The 24310-nt window shown below is 36.8% G+C and overlaps 3 protein-coding genes across 3 annotated transcripts; all 3 read right to left on the bottom strand.

The window, feature by feature from the left end:
* Positions 1-1072: 1072 nt before the first annotated feature.
* Positions 1073-8439, bottom strand: LOC18441037 (uncharacterized). The gene has a single exon (XM_088852093.1). It carries the CDS (start codon positions 2292-2294, stop codon positions 1377-1379), a length of 918 nt encoding a protein of 305 aa, XP_088708219.1. The 5' UTR covers positions 2295-8439; the 3' UTR covers positions 1073-1376.
* Positions 7745-8439, bottom strand: LOC18441051 (Ribosomal L18p/L5e family protein). Its single transcript, XM_006851175.4, has one exon. The coding sequence runs from the start codon at positions 8277-8279 to the stop codon at positions 7938-7940; it is 342 nt and encodes a 113-aa protein (XP_006851238.2). The 5' UTR covers positions 8280-8439; the 3' UTR covers positions 7745-7937.
* A 1879-nt stretch (positions 8440-10318) lies between these two features.
* Positions 10319-24283, bottom strand: LOC18441050 (uncharacterized). The gene is made up of 7 exons (XM_006851174.4): positions 24072-24283; positions 22499-23215; positions 16192-16547; positions 12613-12824; positions 11676-11932; positions 11059-11237; positions 10319-10892 (listed from the first exon to the last, which is right to left on the bottom strand). Exons 1-7 carry the CDS (start codon positions 24244-24246, stop codon positions 10809-10811), a joined length of 1980 nt encoding a protein of 659 aa, XP_006851237.1. The 5' UTR covers positions 24247-24283; the 3' UTR covers positions 10319-10808.
* Between the last annotated feature and the right edge of the window lie 27 nt (positions 24284-24310).

Here is a 24310-nt window from a genome sequence, read left to right on the forward strand (position 1 = left end):
ATAACAGGGTCAAACCTTTCGTATAGAGATACAGTGTGTCAATTTATGCATGCACCTACAATTACCCATTTTCAGGCAGTTAAGCCAAATCTTCGTTATCTCAATGGTATATAATAATGTGGTATAAGAATCTTGTCAACTAGTTCCCTTGAGTTGTATACCTTCTCTGATGCAAACTAGGTTGGGTGTCCAACCACTCATCGTTCAACCACTGTTTTCTGCACCTATCTTGGTTCCAACTGTATATCTTGGAGTGCTAAGAAACAATCGACTGTGGCTCGTTCCAGTGCTGAAACTGAATACCGATAAATGGCATCCACTACTGCAGAATAAACATGCCTTTCTTTTAGTGCTCTTTACATGATAGTTAATCATGTTTTCCATGCACGGGAAATGTACATTGAGTTACTCTTGGATTTCTTATCACACGTTTGATTTCCTCTCGTAGCTGATATCTTCACCAAGCCTTTGTCACGAGATATTTTTCGAGATCTTTGCTTCAAACTCAGGGTTCAAATGCCTCCCCAGCCGAGTTTGAGGCGGAGTAATAGAAATACAATTTAGAAATATTCAAAAATTTCAACAAGATATGAAAGATAGGAAAGTAATAAGATAGGAAATTATATATTGCATATGACAAGATAAGAAATTGTATATTGCATATGACAAGATAGGAAGGTATATATTACACCATTGTATTATCATTATATATATAATGAAAGAACTACCACAAGATGTGTGTGGGGCATAATTATTTTCTCAAAGAGTCCCTCTCTCTCTCAAATTCTTCACACACATCCCAAGGCAAAAGAGTATAAAGTTAGATGACAAAGGTAAGAAGTGTAGTTTAATTGGGATTCTCAACCCTGAACAATGGTAATTTAAGTATATTTGAAATTCTTTTTGAGGAGGTACAAGATTGAAATGAAAGTTAAAAGCTAATCCATGCAATATCCTTTTGATTCCTTAATTGATATTTCTCCTAAATACTTCGAAGAAACCTAAATACTTTGAAGAAACTAGGTTTCTTATTATCCTCACAAAGTTAGAGCTTTTAGATTATTCAAGGAAATAGTAATTAATTATATACAAATCTATTCAACAATCCAAAACTTACACAATTTGTTACAAAAAATAGTACAAAGCTTAGCATGAAGTTGGTAAGAATACTTGCCCTAAATCCAATAGTGTCTTGCAATGCCCCATCACCAAATAAGTGCAATCTTATTTCTACCATGTAAAACTTCATTCAAAACCTGATCCACAGCCTCCTCAAACCACTCTAAACCTTGTATTCACCATACCTCCCATTCAATACCCCAATATCTCACACAAGTTCCCATCATCCTCAACCCAACCTCTTACCACCTTTTTCCCTATGTCCCATCACCAAATAGGTGCAGTATCTTGTTCCTACCATCTACAACTTCATTAAAAACCTGATCCACAACCCCTTCAAACCTCTCTAAACCTTCCTTCAAGTGATTAGACCTCCTCTTCAACACCTCAACAATCTCACACAGCTTCCCTTCATCCTCAACCCAACCTCCCACCAACTCTTCTCCTATTTCTTCTACCACACTCTCCACCCTCTCCACCTCTTCTAACAACCCTGCTTCCCTCCACATGTCTTCCCCCATTTGTGTGAACATGGTGGACCCTGCTGGATCTAAAGCTCCTATGGGGTGCCCACCTCCTCCAACATGAACCCCACTTGTGACCACAACTGAGACAAGTAGTGAAGCCACCATGGCCACCACTCCTTGTGCATCTCTCATGACATGTGAAAGCCTTAGAGGGGGAACTCCCCACTCTTCACACCTATGAACTGCCATTTTAGCCCAACTCTTTGACCCTTGAAGCTCATTCTTCTTCATTGTCAACCTTTGCATCTCCATTACAAGCACCTCAGGGTCTCGAGTGTGTCCTTTTATGCTTTCAATTGCAAATTCGGTCAACAACCGATACTTTTCGAGGGAGGAAACTGCCGCTTTCAGGGAGTTACATACATCTAGCAAGAAGATAGTGTGGTCCATGTATTGGTCCAACCATTTTTGCCTTAGGCTTGGGTTATCTATCAACAATAGGAGCAGCCCTGTGTGCATGGTGCTTAGGATTTTCATGGCCTGCACGCACCACTGTAGGTCAACAAAAGCTCGAGTCCCCAGCGAGTTTCTTAGGCTTAGCAGGGCCTCTGAGAGAGAGTCATAGAATGAGAAGACCAAACAAGACTTGGCCTTATCAGTCTTGTAATTGAGAAAGAAACACGAAGCAAGAACTCCTTTTCTTCCCATGGCGTCTAGGCTTGAGAAATCAGCACAATAGGATGAGCTTCTTTATTCTGTAACTCAGTCTTTGGTTTGCTTTGTGGATAAGAAACAAAGTTGTGGTGGGTGTGGAATATACGTGAAAGACAAGAGCTTCACATGGGGAGGAAATAATAAGAGGAAAAGTACGAAAAATATATATCCTTCAATGTTAGAAATCAGCTAAATTGCCCCACCTTATGTCCCGGCCATCGATCGAGCTAGATGGGTTGATCAAGGGCAAAGGGACAGTGATCCAAACAATTCGATTAATGGGGCACGCAAGGAATCGAGTGATTTGAATGAGAAGCAAGGGATTACATAAACTGAAAATAATGGGTCACATTTTTTTGACCAATTAAATTGAATAATCTATCTTCTTCCTCAAAACTCTCTCTCTCTCTCTTTCTCTCAACTATATTTTTTGGAGTGTTGTCACTCTCTTTCAAGTTTCAACTATACTTCTCCTTCAAACATTCTCTCTTCTCTCTCAACTATTCTTATTCTTCAAACTTTTTTTTTTTTTTTTTTCACATTCTTATTCTTCACACATATTCTCTCTCTGACTAGTGGTAGGAGTGAGGACGGAGGGGAAAGCGTGCAAGGAAGAGAGCGGTAGTAGGTGGTTTGAATTTAAAATTGAAAGGGTCCCAAACACACAACCTACATAGCGTCTTTCTTAAAATCACTCCATGTTCCTGTCAATTACATTTAAACAACTTGACACGCTCTTTCTAAACATAACAAGTTGGAAGACAATAAGAAAATGACTCAGAAAATTTCTTATTTATCATTTGTTTTGAATAAATTTAAACGTTTTATTTTGAATGAAGTCTGAGATTTCCCAATTAATAGTTTGCAGGAGAAAACCAGCCACATTTTTTTGTGGAAAAAAATACAAGATTGCGTATATACTTGTACTCGAAAACCTCTTTCCACATCCTATTTAGTATGGATATTGTGCAATGTTGCCATTTGGTTTCAAACAATGTTTGAAAACCCGGATCAGTGCGGTGAACCAGTCATCTGGGAAAATGGTTTGGATCAGCAAATATGCGATTTCAGTGCATGGCTGCTTTGGACGGATCCGGCCTTAAAAAAAATTCAAAAGCTTTTTAAATAAGTGTTAGAAAGGTTGTTTTTTGTGTTTCCCAAAAATGGGGATATTGCATTATCAATTTCTATTATTTTATCAAAAATACCTTAATACTGATAGTCTATTTCTTGTTTGAGTATCTATTGACCATTACACATTCATGTCATAGTCAAAGTAGAGTACATAATTATCATAAATATAGATACATAGTCCTAAATAAAACATAAAACAATCAAAATACCACCTAATACCAAAACGAACAACAAACTACTTCATGATTGTCTGAATCATGATTCCCACCATTATATCATTGACACAATAAGTCTTGGGCTTCAAACTCTTAAGATTCTGGTTGCTATGCCCACCCCAGATGTTCATGAACGAACAGGGCATGGCAAAAATCCCCAAGACTAGTCACCTTGTTGCTATAAAAAAAATACAATTATGAAGAAAATTTGATTTCTACATTTTTTTATTTTATTTTTTCTTTTGAGGTTTGGGGTGTGTGGTGTGAAATGGATTTTGGTCCCTTGCTATCCTTTAGGTTTCAACCGATCTGCAAGGATATTATGAACTATCATTTAGGTTTCAACCGATCTGCAAGCGACTCAAGTTTCGGTTTTCAAAAAATGAAATTTTACAATCAACCTAGATGCCCCTAAGACCATTCGATGTACCAATCCTGTGGACTTGCTAGCATTACTTTTGAAACCAATTTTTTGATCCAAATTGGAAATTGGTGAATCTAGATTGGGAATCATAATGGACCATTTTTTGTTGGTACTGCAAATTGGTTGGTCTGGTTCTACTTGCATCGATGGTTCCCTCGGGGAAAGGGGTGATAGGGATCAGGTGGAACGGTTGAGATTAATGTGCGAAGGCCCATTTTTCAGCCTGGGCCCCATTTTTCAGCCTTTATTCAGATGTTAAAGTACAGAGGCTATAAAGTCTCGTTTTTTTATCAATAAGTGATTGACCTGCCCAACACCGGATTGGACATGATTCAATCCATTATGAGTTCTTCGTCCCCAAATCCTCCAAACTGAAATTTGATTCTTTTGAAAGGCTATCCGTCCTTATACCACCTAATCTAATCAATTTGGATAAAAACAAACTGGTGTGGTTAAAAGATCTGACCCAAAATATTACAGGTTTTGTGGTGTTACTTTTTTTTTTTTTTTTTTTTTTACTGATTTGAAGATTCAATCGTTTCGGTTTGATAATCTCATCAATTTGTTTTTTTAAGCTTGTTTTTGCACAGGATTTATGTAGTACGAAAAAAAAAAGAAAAAATAAAAAAGGAAGGGTCTAAAACGAGCTTAAAAGAAAACAAAAAAACCAAATGAGATCTGAAAATCCATAATGCCTTATACAATAAAACCAAATGAGATCTGAAAATCCATAATGCCTTATTCAATTGATACATGACTCCTCCTAGATGAAAATAGACGTTTAAACTTTAAACCGATTTTTAAAGACTGTGACATCGAATTTTAAGATGATTTTATAGCTCAAAGAAAATAGAAAAAAGGCTTCATTGAAACCTGAAATTCAAAGCATTTGATCCAAATTTAAACTCAAATAAATGGCCCAACGTTGATTTATAAGCATTGTTCACGCATTATTGATCGAATAATTCCAATTGTAAAACCAAAAAATTTGTAATAATTTGATAAGAATTGTTCTCTGCATCTTCGCACCTTCTTGTGAGGTAGCCTCTATTAAAGCCTACTACAAGAGGGGTGATTTCATAATCTTTGCCGCCCCTTGTGAGGTTAATATTTAAATTTTAAATATATGGTGTGGGACCATGGAGTTTATAGCATATAACAAAAGAACATATTAAAATGTGTGAACATGGTGATTTGCCTGGTTCTAAAGTCACAACAGGCCTGAACCGGGCGGCTCACCCTTTTCTTTAGGCAGAACCAGCCAAGTTAAAAGGGGAAGGGATCGTCCAGTTTTCGATATATTACAGGAATCAAATCGCCCACAACGATTCTCAATCCAGATCAACCGATTTCGATCCGAATAAGTGTTTATTAAAACCTTTGTTATTCCCAATAAAAAATCTCTAATATAGAAACTTTAGTTTTTTCTAATATTTTTTTCTGCTATTTTTTTCGATTCTCCTCTTTCATTGATCTATTTTCTCTCAAGAAAACATGATTTTGATCTTTTTTCAGTTACACGATAAGAAATAGAACTTTTTTTTGGATATGTGCTCTTATTAAATGAAACCAATAGTTGAAAAATTGGATTTATTTTATTTTATTTTGGGCTCTATATTTGAGGCCAATTCATATGTCTACTAGTTATGACTAATTTTTTGAAGTTTTTTTTTTTGCTTTGATCTTAACCTTTTCATGTTTCAATGGTTTTTTTTTTTGGGTGTTCGGTTCGACCCATTGGTCCTTTCCTATAAGGGAAAAGTTTATGTAGAGCCGAGGCTCTAAAATTTGAGCCTACCCAAAGAATTTCACTAGAATATATTGTTTTGATGCCCAAATATCCTCAAATTCACCATCTCGACATCAAGATGCATGGACATGAGAAAAAAATGGATTTCAAGTTTTAAAAATAGTGTATTTTGTACCGCACTTTTCGACAGTCAATTTTCAAGATTTTCAAGTTTTCATAGTTCTCTCGATCTACACTATTTTTGAAGCTTTAAACTTTATAAATAAAGATGAAAATATATTTTAAGGCTATCAAAGAAATTTCCAGTTTTGATACCATATTTCACGACAATGTAGGCTCTAATTTGATTGTTTAGAGCCTAGGCTCTACACAAACCGCACCCGTCCTATAAACACCATCCCTTTAGCAATGAAATTACGTGCGATCAGACTTTTGGCAAAGGGTTCAATATGCAAAGTGTAATTGTGAGGACTAAGGCATAACCATGGTCCTTAAGTTCATCACTGTGAATCTAAATGATGAAAGCTGATGAAGAGAAAGTGGCACCCCAGGACATAATGCCCCACATCCTCCCTTCCATGGCCATGATGATGAACCTAGGGATTACAGTTTCCCTGTAGTCTGAAGGATTATAGAACCCCTTCCAGAAAAATGTTTTAACTACTTTGCACACATGGTCCATCATTTAAATGGATAATGATGAACCTAGGGATTACAGTTTCCATGTAGTCTGTAGGATTATAGAACCCCTTCCAGAAAAATGTTTTAACTACGTTGCACACAAAACACATGGTATTTGGTTTCATGTGAGAGAGGGCAGCCTTTGAGTCACGCTGTAGAATTAGCTAACGGTTTTCATGCTAGCCGTTGCTTCTTGCCTGCTTAATTCTTACGATAAACAATGTAACATTTACAATTTTTTTTTTTTTCCTGTGATTTCTTTGGCCTCGAGCACCAACTACCATTATAGTTAGTTTGTATAGCACTTACCTTGGTTTAAATTCCTTGACTGAATTTTGTTGTAGTATTTCGTTTTCCATTTAGATGATTTACGTACTAATTTGCCTTTCCTTGACTGAATTTTGTTGTAGTATTTCCTTTTCCATTTAGATGATTTACGTGCTAATTTGCCTTTTAGCCTTCTCAGGGAAGGGACAAACTAGGTTTTGTATAACCGATCCCAAATAATTGGAAAAAAAGCTACGATGATGAGTCTTCTCAATAGCTTCTTCGAAACATAAATGCTTAGTGTTATAAGTTCACAAGAATGAGCTTAAACATTGAAATTTTGATGAATAATCCAAAAAACAATATTGAAAATTATCAATACTGATAAGGAAAGACACAGCATGGCAACCATGAATCAACTCCCATTTTCAGTTTTTTAGATGAATATATAGAAACAGACTATCACAACATTTTCAGTTTTTTAGAGGAATATATAGAAACAGACCTATCACAACATTTTCAGTTTTTTAGATGAATATATAGAAACAGACCTATCACAACATTTTCAGTTTTTTAGATGAATATATAGAAACAGACCTATCACAACATTTTCAGTTTTTTAGATGAATATATAGAAACAGACCTATCACAACATTTTCAGTTTTTTAGATGAATATATAGAAACAGACCTATCACAACGGAAAGGCTTCTCAATTCATGTTCAGCTTTGCCTCCTTGGATTTCAGGTGTAAAAGCAATAAACTCAAGTGGTGTTCTTGCAGATCATCAATAATGGAAAGTATCAAAAATAGCATTAGTGTTCAACCCTCAAAGCCACACATGTCGATACACACACTTTAATCATGAACTGGAAAGGACTTTCAACTGTTAATGATTCAACACGGCTCGGTTCAGGATCATTGTTAAACTCAAACATTCAGCTGTTTAAACTTACTGTCAAAATAGAAGAAGATTTCAATTGGATCAACACTCCACCACTAATAATATGTTCAGTAACAAGTTTTATCACCGCATGGTGGATGTTTGAAGCCCTCTCATAAGTAAGATAATTGAATAGAAAAATCGCATCACAAATTGAATAGAAAAATCGCATCACAAAAACAAAAATAAAAGAAAAAAGGAAAGAGGAGAAGTACTCAACAAATTCACAGGCGGTTGTCATCGATGAGCTTTACCCCATGATTCTTGAGAGCATTGATAAGAGACCAGATCTTTGTATGATTTTTGAAACCCTTATCGAGCTCCTTCTGAATATTCGAGTAAATTTCAGGGATTCCTTCCACTTTTGCTCTCATGGCCAAAACTTCGCCAACAATGGCGGCTGCCTTTGAGTTGCAGAAGCGACCACACTCAAAACCACTCTTCAAAGCCCTCTCAACCGAGGAAGCAGACGCTACAATTCGACCATTATTTCGATCCACCACATTTGCAGTGATGTATTTTAGGGAAAAATACATTCTAAGTACGTACCTCTTTGTGGGCACCATTGAAGTCGAAACCCTAAACCCCAAATTGAAGAGGCGCCATTAATTCTAAAATAAAAACCCTAAATCGTAGATCTCCGCTGCACTTTGATGATCTTCGATCTGGAGTTCCCAAAGAATAACTTGGGGAATGGGTGGAACATCCCTAAACCCTAATCCAGCGCCACTGCATCGGTCATTCATTTACTTTCTCAATAAAAGGTCACCTCTATATAGAACCGAGGCTCTAAACAATTAAATTAGGGCCTATTTCAAAAATTTCATAAGAAAAGGTTGTTTTGATGTTCAAATTATTTTATAATGCATTTTTTAACTATATATTTTCAAGTTTTCAGAGATATGTTGATCTACCTTATTTTTAAAGCTTTAAATTTTATAAATAAAAATAAAATATATTTTAAGGCTATCACATAGATTTTCAATATTGAAACCATATTTCTCGACACTATATAAAGATAGGCTCTTAGTTGATTGTTTAAAAACTTGGCTCTTTACAAATTAAGTCCCGATGATTAAGAAACACTTTATTTTCTCTAGGTTACGGCCTAGGATTCATGGAAGAGTGAAAAAGAACCCACGTAATTATTAGGAATGCGGCTTACTTGATGAGCCTTGAGATTTGATGAAAAAATAAAAGGATGAAGGGTGAGGTTTTGTACAAGGTGCACACCTAAGACGTACCTCTAAAATTTATTGGAATGTATATTGCTGAGAATTTATAATAGTTTAAAAATCGAAGTTCAACTTTAATTATAAAATTTAAAATTTATAAATGATAGCAAATCTATAAACACCTGCAAATATTGCATATAGATGGTCTTAATAGCTTATCCTTGTGTAATTCTTTCTTGGATCCTTTTGTTGGGTTCATGAAGTTATGTGAACTGCAATATATTAAATAAAAAGATGTGTTAAAATTCAAAAATAAAATAAAGGGTCTAGATACTTGTTATGAGATGCACTATTTTTATGACGTGAGATTCTTTGATCTCGAGATTGAGATGATCAATAAAAAGGTTTTCTAACTTTGGAATACTCATTTCTACTGGATTGGATTTTTTAGTAAAGCCAACTGGACTTAATATGTACAAAGAAAAGTATAGCCATATTTTAGACCCATTGGAAAAGGTCCTCGAGGACCTTGTAATGGCCAGAAATGTAATTTCATCAATGATTATAAAATTTGAAATGGTACAAATTTGGTAGCTCAGTAAATACTTAAAATAAACGGCTCCATATGTATTACAAAAATACACTACTTCTAAGCCTTGAAACCCTTTTTTTCTTTAAAATACTTAAAATGAACGGCTCAATATCCTTTTTCAATTAAGAAAAAATCATTTTTTGCCACAATGTTTTGAGTGGTAGTTTTATGGAATCAATCATATAAGCAGAAATAATTGAGAGAGAATCATGTAATACCCAAGAATCATGTAATACCCAACTCTTTTTTTTTTATTATTCTCTAGGACCCAACTTATTAAGAGAACCTGTTCTATATCCTCAATGCATACATGATTTTGTAATCAACATGGTCATTTTTCTTAATGTAACAGCTTTCTTTTGGAATCAGATCCATTAATCCTTCTTTCAACGCGATATGTGATTACAAATTATGGAGGTACACTCCACGTGCAATGGATAAAAGAAGGGCAAACAAGTACTTTGATTCTGTAGGCATCTGCTGTGTGTGTGAGAGAGAGAGCGAGGAGAGAGAAGTGTGTGGTGAGAATGCCTCTTTGATTGTTTATAGCGAAGAACAAATAAGTGATTTGAAGGTATGAGAAATGAGAAAAAGTCATTTACAAAGGGTTTTTCTTTTTTTTTTTTTCTTACGATGAGATGATCAATTAGAGAATTTTTCAACATTAAAACAATCTTTTCCGATGGATTTTTTATGTGCATCTTTAATTCTATATTTTAAGGTTGCAACTTTATATAAACTTTTTTCTTTATAAAAAGATAGCTTCTGCACATGGTGCAAAAATCTCGAGACACAGCATTCGTCTAAAGAGAAAACATGAACACGCAATGGAAAGTTCTTGGCCTAAAAGGTAAACCAATCACCACATCCTTCAATATTAGCCAAAATACAGAAAGTGGTCAGGGAACAATGGATCGACGAATAAGAAGTTAGAGAAGCAAGAAAGCACAAATCTCGAGCACAAAAGCCGAGAGGAGAATACCATGTCTGTTAAAGACTAAAAGGGCCTTTTGGTACATAAGAACTGGAGATTTTGCCCAATCCCCAAAAAGATGAGGAACTAAACCAATACTATTTGTTCATAAATGAAAGAGAATAAAAGAATGCAATCCTCGCCCCTGAGCTGTGACCTCAATGGAGGGTTAACAATTTGAATCCACGGAATAACTCGCGTGTCATTTAAATGTGTGGGGGCAAAGATTTCAGGAGAAGCAATCGTAATTTTCAGTGAGACCCATCTGACATTATATAAACATGTGCATGCATCACTGGCTCACATGAGAAGAAAGTGAGAGCTTTACGTGCCGAACTCCTGTATAATCCTCACTTCACCCATCTGCCTGCAAGGGCAAGTTCCTCTTCTCCTCTGACCTGTGATGGAATAGCTTTGCAATGCTCCTCCTTTCACAATCCTGACAAATAGAACACAAATTACATGAGATTTTTATTTCACTGTACAAGTACATGCATGCATGTGCATGCACACACGCGTGCATTTTTGCATGTGCATATGTTAATAAATACACGTCTTCGTGTATCAACCTACATATAGATAGTCATCTTGATGTGAAAACCAACCTTGAACATGTTAAAGTAGAATGGTTTCCCAGGGTTCATCCTTCTCAACTTCAAGGAAGTGTATGCAAAGCTGAGCTGATCACGGGGTGTGAACCTATCGACTTCATTGAACCATAGACATGAAAACAGATTTGACATAGGTGTATGCGCTCTTATGATGAAAGATCCCTCGGGGACATCTGTTAAGACAAAAATTTTCGAAAGAAATTAAAGGCCAAGCAAATATCAGAAGGCAAAGTATAGTATGATCCAAAGTATCATGGTAACAGTAAATGGTCATACGGGTCATCATCGTCCAATCAATGGCTTGGACAGTTATGCAGGGAGGATGAGAAATTATATATATGAAATGTTTAGTGGAGAACGCTCTCCCTCCATCCCAGTCCAACGATTGACAGGTTGGCAATTATTCTTATGGCCATGCTTTTACAATGATCACATTGATCATAATAAAGTTTCCAAATTAGAAAGTCAATATGGGAGTTCTTAAAGCCACACCAACCCCAAACCCCCAACCCAAAAAGAAAAAACACTCACACATGCATGCGCATGCGAACACACACAGAGACCCACAAAAAACCCAAACAAAAAAAATAGAGAAAAATGAAGAATCATACAGCTGGGTAAAAATTTATCAGGATCTGAAGCGTTAAATCTCTTTAACCCGTCATGCTGGTAGAAGGCAAACTGCTGATCAATGATGGTGTGGTTGAATTTATTTAATTTCTTGTTTTGCAACACCTCCTCCCACACGCAATGTCTATCATAGTGATTGGATATTGCATACTCATAGTTATGACGCCAGAGGAAATACTCCAAGATCAGGAGGGGATCTCTTTGAAGGCGCAGCTTGCTATCGAGCCAGATGGAGTACCTGAAAAAGCCATCAAGTTAGAATCCTCAAAAATGAAATATAACATTCCAAACATTTAAAAAAAAGCAAATTGGCTTATATTGATGATGGGGAAATTGAGAATTTTATTTGGCAAATGGAGAGAAGTGAAATTTATATACCTAGAAAGATATCTGTCCTCAAGACACAAACTAAGCTCTAATTAATATTGTAATTCTTATTGTCTGCTCACACAAACTTTCATTTGCCTCCATATTGTCACATATCTTTCTTCTTCTTCTTCTAATTCTTCTTCTTTTTTGTTCAAAGAATATATCATCACATAACTCCACTCAAAATTTTACAGGGTAGGCCACTGCGGATTAATCATTATCTGGTCTGCTTATCAGTTACTGGGAACTAATAATTCCTACTGACCAAAAAGGTTAGGAAAGACGTTGACAAGTGCCACAAAAATATCTGTAATAGAGAATTTCATGAATTGTAGAACTTAGGCACCAAAAGATCAAGTTACATCAATATATGTGCATTTACCAATGCATTTTCATCTTTTGTTACCTGGTTTGACGGCTAACAGTTATGCCGATTACAGCACAACTTCACAAGTTTGAATCCCACTACTGATCTACCCAAAACGAAGTATAGTTAATAAGGGATACAGAACATCATTTACTTTTTCTTTTACTGTAGAAGTGCCATACCTGGCTGCTGGGAAAAGTCGATGAGTAAGGAACTTTGGAATTTTCCCTACACGCCGCATGTCAGTGTAAGGTAGATTCCTCACAACCACAATCTTCCATAAACCAATATATCCCATGGTGTCAGGTTTTTGACCTTCTGAAGACAATGTTTGCAATGTATTCTCATCCACAAACATTACAAAACATACATTTTTTCTTGACAACCGTGAGACCTACAATGAGCAATAAGAAAAAAAATTTATCTGGCATGTTCAATTGTAATATGCATAGAATCTTCTTCTTTTTTTGTTTAAGTAAAAATTGCACATAATTTACTAATCCTCTACTGCCATTGACATGAAATAGTTCACAGAATTTCTACAAGTAAATATCATAAGAAACTTCACAGAGGGGTAGGAAAGAAGATAATCTCTCATGCTCCAAATATTATTTGCAAACCACCAGATGACTGCAATAAAATGACTATGATGCTTCTAAATATACTACAAGCAAGCATACTCACAGAGGGTACAAAACGAATATGTAATATTTATGGAAGTCTATGACATACATAAAAGCATGTAAAGAGGCACAGGTGGTTGTAGTGGGTAAGGGTGTAGCAAGCCATTCTAATTTTCCCAATATAGGTTTATCCATTGTTATACTTTGTATAACAATGATGTCATTTATGCTTTAGAAGAAACTCTTGGAAATCGTATTATCAAAATAGGAAAAGAGAAACTAACACTCTTATATACATGTACAGAGAACTGAAGTACACAAATTTTTTTGGGTGAATAGAAAAACTCCCTCAAATCTTGACAACAGCAAAAGAGCCTGTTCTCGGGACTCTGGTCTTGGAAAGGGGCTCCTTTGCCCCCCATTTAGAGAGCATGCAAGTATAACCCTTACAAAATGGCAGAAAAAAAGAGAGGTACTTGACTGGACTGGCATGGGAGAAGAGAAAGAAAGCTGGCAAGAGCAAACTAGAAAGCAGTGGAGTACATTTTCTATAACATTGACCTACGTGCCTCTGAGTAGGAACCTCTCAGGTGGTTAATTGTATGCTGCTCACCAAATTATATGTTGAAGCCTCTAACAAGCACATAGAACCTAGTTTGGGAAGTTTAAAGATTCAATTATTATGTTAGGTTTAAGAGAGTTTCATCATTTAATTGTTCATAGATAGGTCTAAAGAAGAGATCCAGTAGCTCACGTTTTCTAAAATTTTCTATAGTAAATCATCAAAGTTTATTAGATGACTATAACAAATCTATGAATGATTCAAATAGATTGATGAAAAAACTAACCCAATAGGTTAATGAAAAAACTAACCCAGAAAACACTTGCTTTTTATGACTCTTAATTTCATCATAACGAAATAAATGGATCACAACACAAAAAGACCAGAAAAAACCTTAGCTGCAGGGCAACCTAAGAACCCCTATTCTTCTCCAGATACACCCGTAGTTCTGTACACACTACATAATCTAGCATTGTTTCTCTCGCCCTTTTAACATGAATAGAGTCGACCATTGTTCAAAAAGGCGGACCGCCCAGCGCCTAGGCGGTCCAGAGGGCTTGGGAGCCTCACCCAGGCCTAGACGACCAAAAAAGGCAGCCTGCCCCTAGGCGGCCGCCACGGCGCTTGGGCACCCGCCTAGGTGGAAGCCCATCGCCCAGGGGCAGAAATGCACCTCTTAGAGGAGTAGTTTTGGGTTCTTTTAGAAAAATACGAGGGAAAACGGTGGGTTTTAGGTTCATTTCAAACCTGAACCCCCTTAGAGCCCATTTTGGTGAGAGACAAACCTCAAAAAACTAGATTTTTGTAATTTCCCTAGATCTTAGGAGTTTTGTCCACTGGCCCACCTAGGTTCTGCCCCCCCTCCCCCGGGCTGCCTAGGCACCACCCAGCGTTTTTTGGAACACTGGGGTCAACTGTATTAGTCAATGACCAACAAGAGCCATCTACCATTTTTCTGAAATATTTTTCTCACAAGATTGCTTCAAAATTTGTTCTACTAGGATTTCTAAAATATGTGGTTGCAGACTACCGTAAGTTTTGGGAATTTTCTGTCATTGTTTATTCGTGATATGTCCTTACCTAGATTTTGCCAAAGACTGAGGCCATTTTAAGTTGCCTCTCAGCCGTTTGAATTTAAGACCCAAGGGTTCATTATTCATTTTAGGGAGTTCTTTCACTCTCTTAGAACAGAACTTGGCATTAAAGCTTCATCAAGATAAAGCTTAACTCCGAAAATACTAAAATACCATGTGAAATGTACATGTCCAATATACAGTTTAAGCGCATGGCACTTGCAAAGTGATACCATTCATGATGTAAATATGCTTCTATATCTTCTGGCAACAGATTTAGTTCTTCCAATTTAAACTTCCACTTCAATCTCCACAAGGTTCTGTATCTCAGTCTTAACGCCACAATGTAGAGGATCCCAAATCAAGTGGGCTCCCACGTAATGAATCTAGACACCAATCCATTGTCAGACATGCATTACTAAATTTTTTATCTGTATGCCAGCAATAGCTACTGTGCTATTAGTTACAATATTTACTTTATTTTCAGCCGAAACATGTAGGTTCCAAGATGCTTTTAGTCGATTCACAAGCCTTTCTTGTCTTTCCAGGTAGCCCCAATCTGTCTATCCCAATTTGCCCAGGGCCACTTCAAGAAATCCATCTTGTAAGTTTTAACTGACAAATTGATGTAGACTCTTTATTAAAGTGAATTATATGACAGGTAATTTGGCCCTACTATCCACTCTTAATCAGGCCCTACTATTGAGCCTGCTGATTGTTTTGAATGGCCCATCCATAAGGAAGGAGAACTCTTCAAAAACTGCTCTCAACAAGTTTGAAAATCTCGAAGTCAAGAAACTTATCCATAGTATCTAAATTGTCCTATTTTGGTTACTTTCTATTTTTTATTTTTATTTTTTTAAAAAAAAATTCCTTAGCTACTACAGTCATATGATGTTACAAATTCCCTACATGCATCATTATGCATTTTGGATTTAATTATAGCACAAGTAATTAGATCACCCACCCATGAAACCTGTGCCTCTAACCATATGACCGTAACTGTAAAAAATCATAGGGAAAGGCATCACTTGGCTGATAGATGCAATAAAAAGGAAAATATCCAATAAGCAAGCCAACAGGGCGATTGTGCTTTTTCTAGCACAAATTCACGAACAAAAAGGAAGTTTAGCAAAAACAGACCAATACATTTCTAATGCTAATGACAATTGTAACATAAACAATCTATGTTATTATTAATTAAAGATTGCACTAATAAATCGACCAATATCATAAGAGCCAATTTGATATGAGAATATTTGAACATAACAGCAAGATCATATACGATATTATGAGTAAATAAATCAAGAGTTTCATTCTCCAATCCTATAACCAAGAATACCAAATAATGCGTTTCAATAATCATTCTTTAACCCAAATTTTTTACTGACATAAATGCTCAGAAATGAGAATAGAAATGGACAAAAAAAATGAACGAAAATAACACCAATGCGACAAAAAGTATTGCTACTCAAACCAAACATCATCCGGATATCACCCTACCATTTTGCCCGTAGGTGTTCTCAAGTTATCAGAGTTCCCAAAAATGCATGAAGACACAGCTATGTGGCATCTTTGCATGTACTTCATGTCATCTTCTGCCAAGTCAAAACCAGTACTTGGGTATCCTTTAGGCGCTTTGACAAAGCCGCAGTTAATCCTCTGGTCACGAGCATAAAATGTCTCCTCCCTTTCTCGTAGTGTCTGATGACCAGCAAACCTAGGTTCCCATTGCTCTACCCCACTCGGCCTCTCCTCTACTTCTGTGTATTGCAGGGAGAACCTTGAAAATTTTTTGCTCTGCAAGGGCTCCACAAGTTGTGCAGTAGAGTTTAAGAGCTTCATGTCACAGGAAGCACCTGAACAAACATATATAGCAAATATTTGAAGCTTTAGAATGGAAGAAAACAAGCAACACCTATCAAGCATACACATAGAGGTTTATTAATGTGGCAATACCAAATCTTCATCGAATCCCAATGCAAGTCGAAATGATTCCACTATCCATGGATAAGTTTCATGATAAAACACCACGTAGAGGAATCAGTATATTTTAAGAATACACATTACACTCAAACATGTACTCCTGAATATGTGGCAGAAAAACAAAATAAAAGACTAAATTTTAAGAATTTTGGCAAAAGAAAGGACAATAGAAAGGCATGAGGTCTTTGCTAGTTGCATGCCCACAAGATACTCGAATTTGAGTAAGAGCGTCAAAGGAGATCCTATATATATCACTTTATACAACCGTCATGATCATTTGAGCCTTATCCCAACTATTTGGGGTTGGCTGCACGAATTTTGTTCCACTTATCTACTCTATCAAGGGCCATACCCTTAGTCAGACAATAGGTCACCATATCTCTTCTTACTACTTCCATCCATGTCCTTTTGGGCCTTCCCCTTGTCATTTTAGAGTCTTCCACTTGAACCAAATTGCCCCTTCTAACCCGCGTTGAATTAAGTTTACACTGCACATGGCCAAACCACCTAAGTATATTTTCCCTCGTATTATTGCTTATTGGAGCACCCCTAGTTCCCTCAGATGCAACCATTTTGAACTCTATCCGTTCTTGTCTTGCCACTCATCCATCTCAACATCCTCCTCTTAGCTACACTCATCCCATGGATATGTGGTTTCTTAACTACCCAACATTCCATCCCATAAGCCATACCTGGTCTTAGAACTATCCTATAGAACTTCCCCTTCAGTTTCATTGGTAATGCGGCGATCACTTATAGATGCACAACTCTACTTCGCCTACCTAGCTCTAATTCTATGTGTGACATCTTCAATCCCTCCATTCTCCTAGTTTATTGACCTAAGATAACGAAAATAATATCTTTTAGGTATTACTTAACCACATCAATCTTAACTACTTCATCATTTCTATCACGATTATTACTAAACTTGCATTCCATATATTATGTTTTAGCCCAGCTAATTTTAAAACCTTTAAATTCTAGAGCATCCCTCCAAAGTTCTAACTTTGAGTTAAACCCGCCCCTTGTCTCATCGAACGAAACTATGTCATCCTCAAACAACATACACTATGGTACTTTATCCTGCAGATGCCTAATTAACTCGTACATAGCCAAACAAAGAGGTAAGGGTTCAACGCTAACCCTTGATGTAAGCCCACTGTCACTGAAAATTCACTTGTCTCTCAACTAGTTGTCCTCACACTAGTTAACGCTCTGTCATACATATCTCTCCCCATGTCAATATATCCTCTAGAGACTTCTTTCTTTTCCAACACCGACCAAATTAACTCTCTAGCAATGTTTGCCAAATTCACTTCTCTTCGGCCGATGTTTTTGGATTTTCAGCCTAAATTGAAGCAAAGTGAAGCCCAATGCAACTGCTTCAGTCAGCTTCGGGCTTTTTTGGACCCCTTCCATCCAATTCGGCCAAAGCTTTGGCCTATTTGGCCTAAGCAAAGAGTAGCGGATTTCAGCCCAAGCCTATGCTGAAATGAAATGTCAAAAATTTCATGATATTTCATCAAAACATGGGACACAAACCGTGTTCATAAAGCTCCCCATGACATATGCCGCTATGGAGTATTGATGAGTGTGTTGGCAAAGGCACGGACCACTAGGCATAAAATAGTCAGGGCCAACTTGCAGCCACCACTTTCGCCACCAATGATACCCCACAGCCCCACCCATTCAAACTCTTATCTCTCTCTCTATATCTCCTTATTCCCCCAACCTCTCCCCATTTTCTCTCTCTACTAGCCTTACCTTTTTGAACTCTCTCTACATCTTTATCTTTTCTATACTAGCCTTTCCTCTCAAAGTACACACCCAACAATACAAAGAAATGTCCTTTATTTATTTTCATTATTTTAATTTTTTTTTTTATATAAGTAGATACTTTATTTATATTGCATTTTGAAAAAAGTCCAACGTCTTCCCCCGAATCGGCCAAAGCACCAAATTGCTTCGTTTTTCTTGCGAAACCAAAGAAGATTCCAAAGTGAATTTAACAACACTGCTCTCTACGTACCTTATCATATGTTTTATCTACATCATAGAGACATTTAGAGGTCTTTTCCTTCTCCCTATGCTTCTCAATAAGTTGCCTAAGTAGGAAAATAGTCTCAATGGTTGACCTCCCTAGCATAAAACCGAATTGATTTTCTAAAACACTTGTTTCATGTCTTAGTCATTGCTCAATCACTCTCTCCCACAGCTTACATAGTGTGGCACACAAGTTTCATCCCTCGATATGATTTGCATAAACATCCAGTAGTTATTTATTAAGTTCCAACAAAGAAACAATCCAAAATTTCCATGTGCATCAAGCAACTATGTATGTGTTATTCATTCACATGGGTTGGAAGGGAATTTATTCGCCCATTGCAATTGCATGTGGCTGGATTGTGTGGTCAAGAGTGATGAACTTCTTCAACATAAATAGAGTAAATATTGTATATCCTTAGTTTGTTATTGCAGGTTCACAAAAGCGGGGTAACATTATGAGGATCCATCTCTTTATCAAAATGGCATGTTTAAAAGAAATAAATAATTAAATCTTTTGGGAGAGCTAGAGAACCTTAAGAGACCTATCAGAACACTTAAGCACAACTTTATTTCATGGGCAAGACAGAGAGCAAAGATGGATTTAATGCAAAGAAGGTAAACCTAAGGGCACACCAATGCTTGCCACCCTAAACCAGTGAGTGATGGCTCAACAGCACGTGGAATGAGTGCCCCCTTCTATGGAGTGGTCAAGGTAAATCCTAATGATGTTGCAAAAAATCAGAACCAACAAGTCTTCCGGATGACATACGGAACAAAAACCGAGCAACTCAGATGTGGTAAACAAGAGTTATCATAGTACATGTGGACTGTAGCAAATGAGGTTCTGGCCAGTGGGCAGATTCTAACTAGAGATATTGAGAGGCTAGAATTTTTAAGGGCCAGACACTAAGCGTTATAGATAGCTAGAAGAGTAATCTTCAAAAGTAACAGGCGTTTTTTAAGAAATTAAAGGATGGTAGTCGATCTTATTAAATTTTAAATTCATCTATAATCCAATGGAAATGAACATGGTTATGTATAGAATTGTATGGGTTTCATTAGAAAACAACCATGGGATTTCAGCCACTCTTAGTGTCTTGTGCCCATAAATTGCCACAACAATAAAGAAGGGATTACTGAAAGAAAATTATCACTAATGAAAAATTAAAAACAGTCATATGACTATAGATGCTCATATCAGAATGCATAGTAAAAGTGCAACATCTATGATTCATGATAACTCATGATACACAAGAACGAAGAGTGGAAATGTGTTAATCAACAACTTAGGATGCATATCTAAATTAGTTACGACATCTAAATTTTTCAACATGAATTACAATAAGGTGACTGCTTAAAAGGCGTGAGGTGGCACCTAGGCAGCCAGAGGTTCCTGGCCACCTAGGCAGGTGCCTCAAGTTTATGATGGCCCCTAGAACAAAATCATGAAAACAGAGGGTTTTTGGAAAAACTCTGTCTTTCAAACAAAAACATGAATCCATATATTAATTGCTAGTTTTGTGTTGAAAAATGTCACTGTTTGTGTCAGAAAGGTTAAAAGGGTGCATGATTATTTGTCAAACTGCAGTGGTACAGTGTAAGAGGCAGACTAAATGACCATAAAGAAAACTTAATAGCATTAACATCCATGTACAATGACACACCATTAGGGATTCAAAATACCACAATGGTAATGCCTATGATTGATGACTCCATGTCCACAAATGCATGTACTAATGCACCAAATTACATAAAAGAATTGAAAGCTTGAGTTTATTTCAGGGTTTTATGTCCCAAAAATAGGAACTCAGAGAGGTTTGGGGATTAGAACATGTCCGCTAGCATTTTCCCCTCCTTAGTGGGGGAACATGAAAATTTTAAAATTCACCTGAGAGCATTTTCTGCAGGGAGAATTTGGTAAGAGGCCGCTCGAGGCAGCCCACACTGGGACAAATGCATTTTCATGAAACATCCCTGGGATGGCTCTGTATCAATCCTAAAACTGATCTGCTTGTCATCTGGGAGATGAAAGCACCAAACGAGTTCGAGAAGAGTATGTATTGGATAAATATAATAGACCCTGACATCAGGGGAAAAACAAAATGTAAACAAGTGTTGGGTCTAGAATCATGCATTGGTGGAACAAATTACACATGATATACATAGAAACCCTAAGTCCTGAAACCCCAATGTAGGAAATTAAGGCTATAACAGTTAGGGAACCTTGATCATTCCAGTAATTGAAAGCTCAGTAACCAAAATGTATTATAATTTGATTATATATATGGGGTAACACCTCAAAGTAATTAGATATCCAAATATATAGCATAAGCAACATAAGGGGAATCTCGATTACAATAAAAAACCCAACAACCCATGGAGAATGGCATGATAAGCTAAAAGAGTGAAAGAAACTGCAGGTGTGAATGCTTCCGCAAATCACACTTTGAAATCTATATATTCGACACTAAATACATAGACATTTCTCATCACACAAGTGACAGAAAAATCAAGAAGATATTCCTCTTCCTCCAAGGAGATGATTCCTTCACACAGGCAAATCAGGTTATATGTTCTATACAGCAATTGAAAGTCTATCAACAAATTTTGATGTGCATAGACCTCCAGAAAAATTTTAGAATTAACAAAAAAATCGTATACACTGCTCATGGGCTAAAGTGATAATGAATATTTTCAATGACATATTCTTTTCCTTTCCACGATTTTAAGTACGAAATGAAGGTAGAAAAAAGTAGCCCTTCGAAAAAAAAAAAAAGGTAAGTCAGTGGGGATTTGGGCCATTATCCTTTGGTGAGAATGGAGTTATAGACTTCATCATAGGGTTCGTTGGTACTACCGCCAAGGCCCCAGCCCATTCTCAAAGGGTAAGTCAATGGGGATTTGGGCCTCTACCCTTTGGTGAGAATGGAGTCAAAAACTTCATCATAGGGCTCGTTGGAACTTTGACAGAAAAAAAAAAAGCATAGGGAAAGCACGTCTTTTAAATGAATAGAAGGGAAACAGGTAAAACAACAAAAATTCATTCCACTTTCAATGTATATTAGGGTCAAGTTCACAAGGGGTCTAAATTTATATCAAAGGGGCGCATGAGGTGGATATAATTTTCCAGCACGACGAGCAACATGAGTGCATGCAAATGCAGTTATACACATACACTTTGAATTCAACATAGCTGAAAGTAACTCCTCTATTGCGGACATTTCCCTAAGCTAGATTGCTTGAAATTTCCATTCCAACTGTTGGGATCTGATCTTGCAGTATTGAGGTCTGTTTCAAACATGAACTGAAGATTTGAACTCCCATCAAACTAAACCAAAAAACAAAATCTGAAGTTCTTCCACCTCAAAACAAACATATTGATCTTGCAACATGTTACACTCATGAACATGTTTATTTTTATTTTGAATCTTACTAAATATTAATATATAACAGCCAATGCCTGTAACTAAGTACATAAAGCATGCATCTCTATGGCCAACACATCATGGACTTGACACCTTACAGGAATGGAGAGCCAGTATACAGCCCAGTAAAGTTCAAAATGAATAGTTACTGCAGTACACATGGCTTAAAAGACCTAGAATATTAAGAACTTGTGACTAAGAATGAATTTGGATCATGGAATCAGGCAACCTGAATATTAGATATCAGAATGGCACCAATCGGCAAGTAAACCAAGTAAACTTTGCCCACATAACTTTCAAACGGCCAACTTACAGTTCAATGTAAAAAGAAGAAGTTATAGCTTAGAAGCTACCTGCAAATTTATGACGCTTCCCTTTCTTTTTTGAAAATGATTTCTTCACAGAGCCAGTCATTTGGGAAGACCCACCTTCTACAAAACCCACATGATCTCCTTCCATTTTACCAGCACTGAAACCCTCCCCAACTATAGAGGAATCATTCTCCAAATGCTTGTCCAATTCTGGGTTGCTTCCTTCTCCACCGTTCATACCATCAGAGCCTTGACGATCACCTGAAATAGTATTAGAGGAACTTGGGTGATCATCCTCCCTCCTATCTTTGACATCAGTATCTTCATGATGAGTATCCTGTGCATCGAACCCATCATCATATTCATCAATCAAATCTTCTTCTTCACTAAGGTTTCCCACCCCGTTACTCTCTCCCCCATGCAAAGATGCCTCATACTCAGCTCGGTATTGGTCCAATTCATGACGCCCAGCTTCATTATACAGCCCCATACTTTTAGGTTTCATCTGCTGCTTTTCTATGGAGTTTTCATGCATATCCTTTGAAGATTTTTTCCCTTCTCCGTTGTTATTAGCATCAGCATTAGAGAGGTCAGCAGTGTCTTCATTGTATGCATCATCCCTTCTCCTGTCATCACGGTCCCAATCCCTGGAGTCTCGCTCAAGGCTGCTAACAAAACCGTGACCAAATTTGAGGACTTTAGATCCAGAGGTCCCATTAGAGGAATCTTCCTTATAATCCTTCATTTTCTCATTTTTCCCTGCAAATTCCATTTGTTCAAAATGCTATTGATAATTTTTTCAAGAACAAAAGGGGATTTACAAGCCAAAGTTGAAAGTAAATTGGGAATCCAAGTGGGTGAATCAGAAAGTTATAATTCTGCCTGGCTGATTTAAGAAACGCTTGCTACATCAGAGCAGATGATAAGAAATGAGAACAGGGTTTTGCTTATTATGATAAAAGGCATGTATTAGGCTACATTTTTTCTCCATGTACTTATGAGCATTCAATCATATTTATTGGCTTCATCTCCCGCCGAGATCTAACTCTTACATTGCTAATGAAATTATGCATTGTCTCAGTTAAATCAAAATTACTGTATTTATCAGCAATTTAGGGGCTTCTAAATTCCAGGTCTCTACACACAAGGAAAAAAAAAAAAAAAAACTTCCATGGACATTGGGTCTATCCACCTTCAACATTTCTAGTACAAAAAAAAAGTCTTCTAGATTTTATGAAATTCATGGTTAACAAACCCACAATGTATCATTCAACAAAATATAAAAAAATGCACAAAATTCACTGAAACAATTACAAATAACATTGATAAATTTTAACCCAGTAAACTCGTGGCCAAAGAACGACAACATAACCCACACAACAACATTCATAGATCCCCATTTATGTCAGAGACAACCAACCTAAGAAAATAGAAAGAAATGCATAAAAACCCAATGGATCCGAAAACAAAAGAACACACTGAACAGCACAATCACGTAGCTACATCAAAAGAAACAGAAGGTAAAAAAAAAAAATAGAGAGAGAGAGAGAGAGAGAGAGAGAAGAGGAACTAAATTCAATTAAAAATAGTGGGTATAAAAGGGGTGGACCATTACCACGAGAAACGTAACCAAAGGCCAAAAACGTGAGCAGCAAAACAACCGTGAAAATGGCTATAACTCCACCGATCGATAGCTTCTTCCCCTTTTCATGTCTCCCAAACCTCCTCCCCCTCTTCCCATAAACCCTTAGGACACCTCTCTCTGTCCCTCCATGCCTGAACAGAGCCATTTCCACATCTCTCTCTCTCTCTGTCCCCCTCTCTCTCTCTCTCTAAAATTGATCGATTCTTTAT

The sequence above is a fragment of the Amborella trichopoda genome, chromosome 11, assembly GCF_054954075.1.
Source record: "Amborella trichopoda isolate Santa Cruz 75 chromosome 11, AtrichopodaSantaCruz75HAP2 v2.0, whole genome shotgun sequence".
Lineage (NCBI taxonomy): Eukaryota > Viridiplantae > Streptophyta > Magnoliopsida > Amborellales > Amborellaceae > Amborella > Amborella trichopoda.

What these genes read in the sequence shown, in the direction of transcription:
- LOC18441050 (XM_006851174.4), bottom strand. Translation starts at nt 24,246, where the DNA reads ATGGCTCTGTTCAGGCATGGAGGGACAGAGAGAGGTGTCCTAAGGGTT. An exon ending in GAAGCGTCATAAATTTGCAG is followed by an intron (nt 16,548 to 22,498) that starts GTAGCTTCTAAG and finishes ATGTTTGTTCAG; the next exon opens with GTGCTTCCTGTGACATGAAG. An exon ending in GAACACCTACGGGCAAAATG is followed by an intron (nt 12,825 to 16,191) that starts GTAGGGTGATAT and finishes TGCTCATTGTAG; the next exon opens with GTCTCACGGTTGTCAAGAAA.
- LOC18441037 (XM_088852093.1), bottom strand. Translation starts at nt 2,294, where the DNA reads ATGGGAAGAAAAGGAGTTCTTGCTTCGTGTTTCTTTCTCAATTACAAG.
- LOC18441051 (XM_006851175.4), bottom strand. Translation starts at nt 8,279, where the DNA reads ATGGTGCCCACAAAGAGGTACGTACTTAGAATGTATTTTTCCCTAAAA.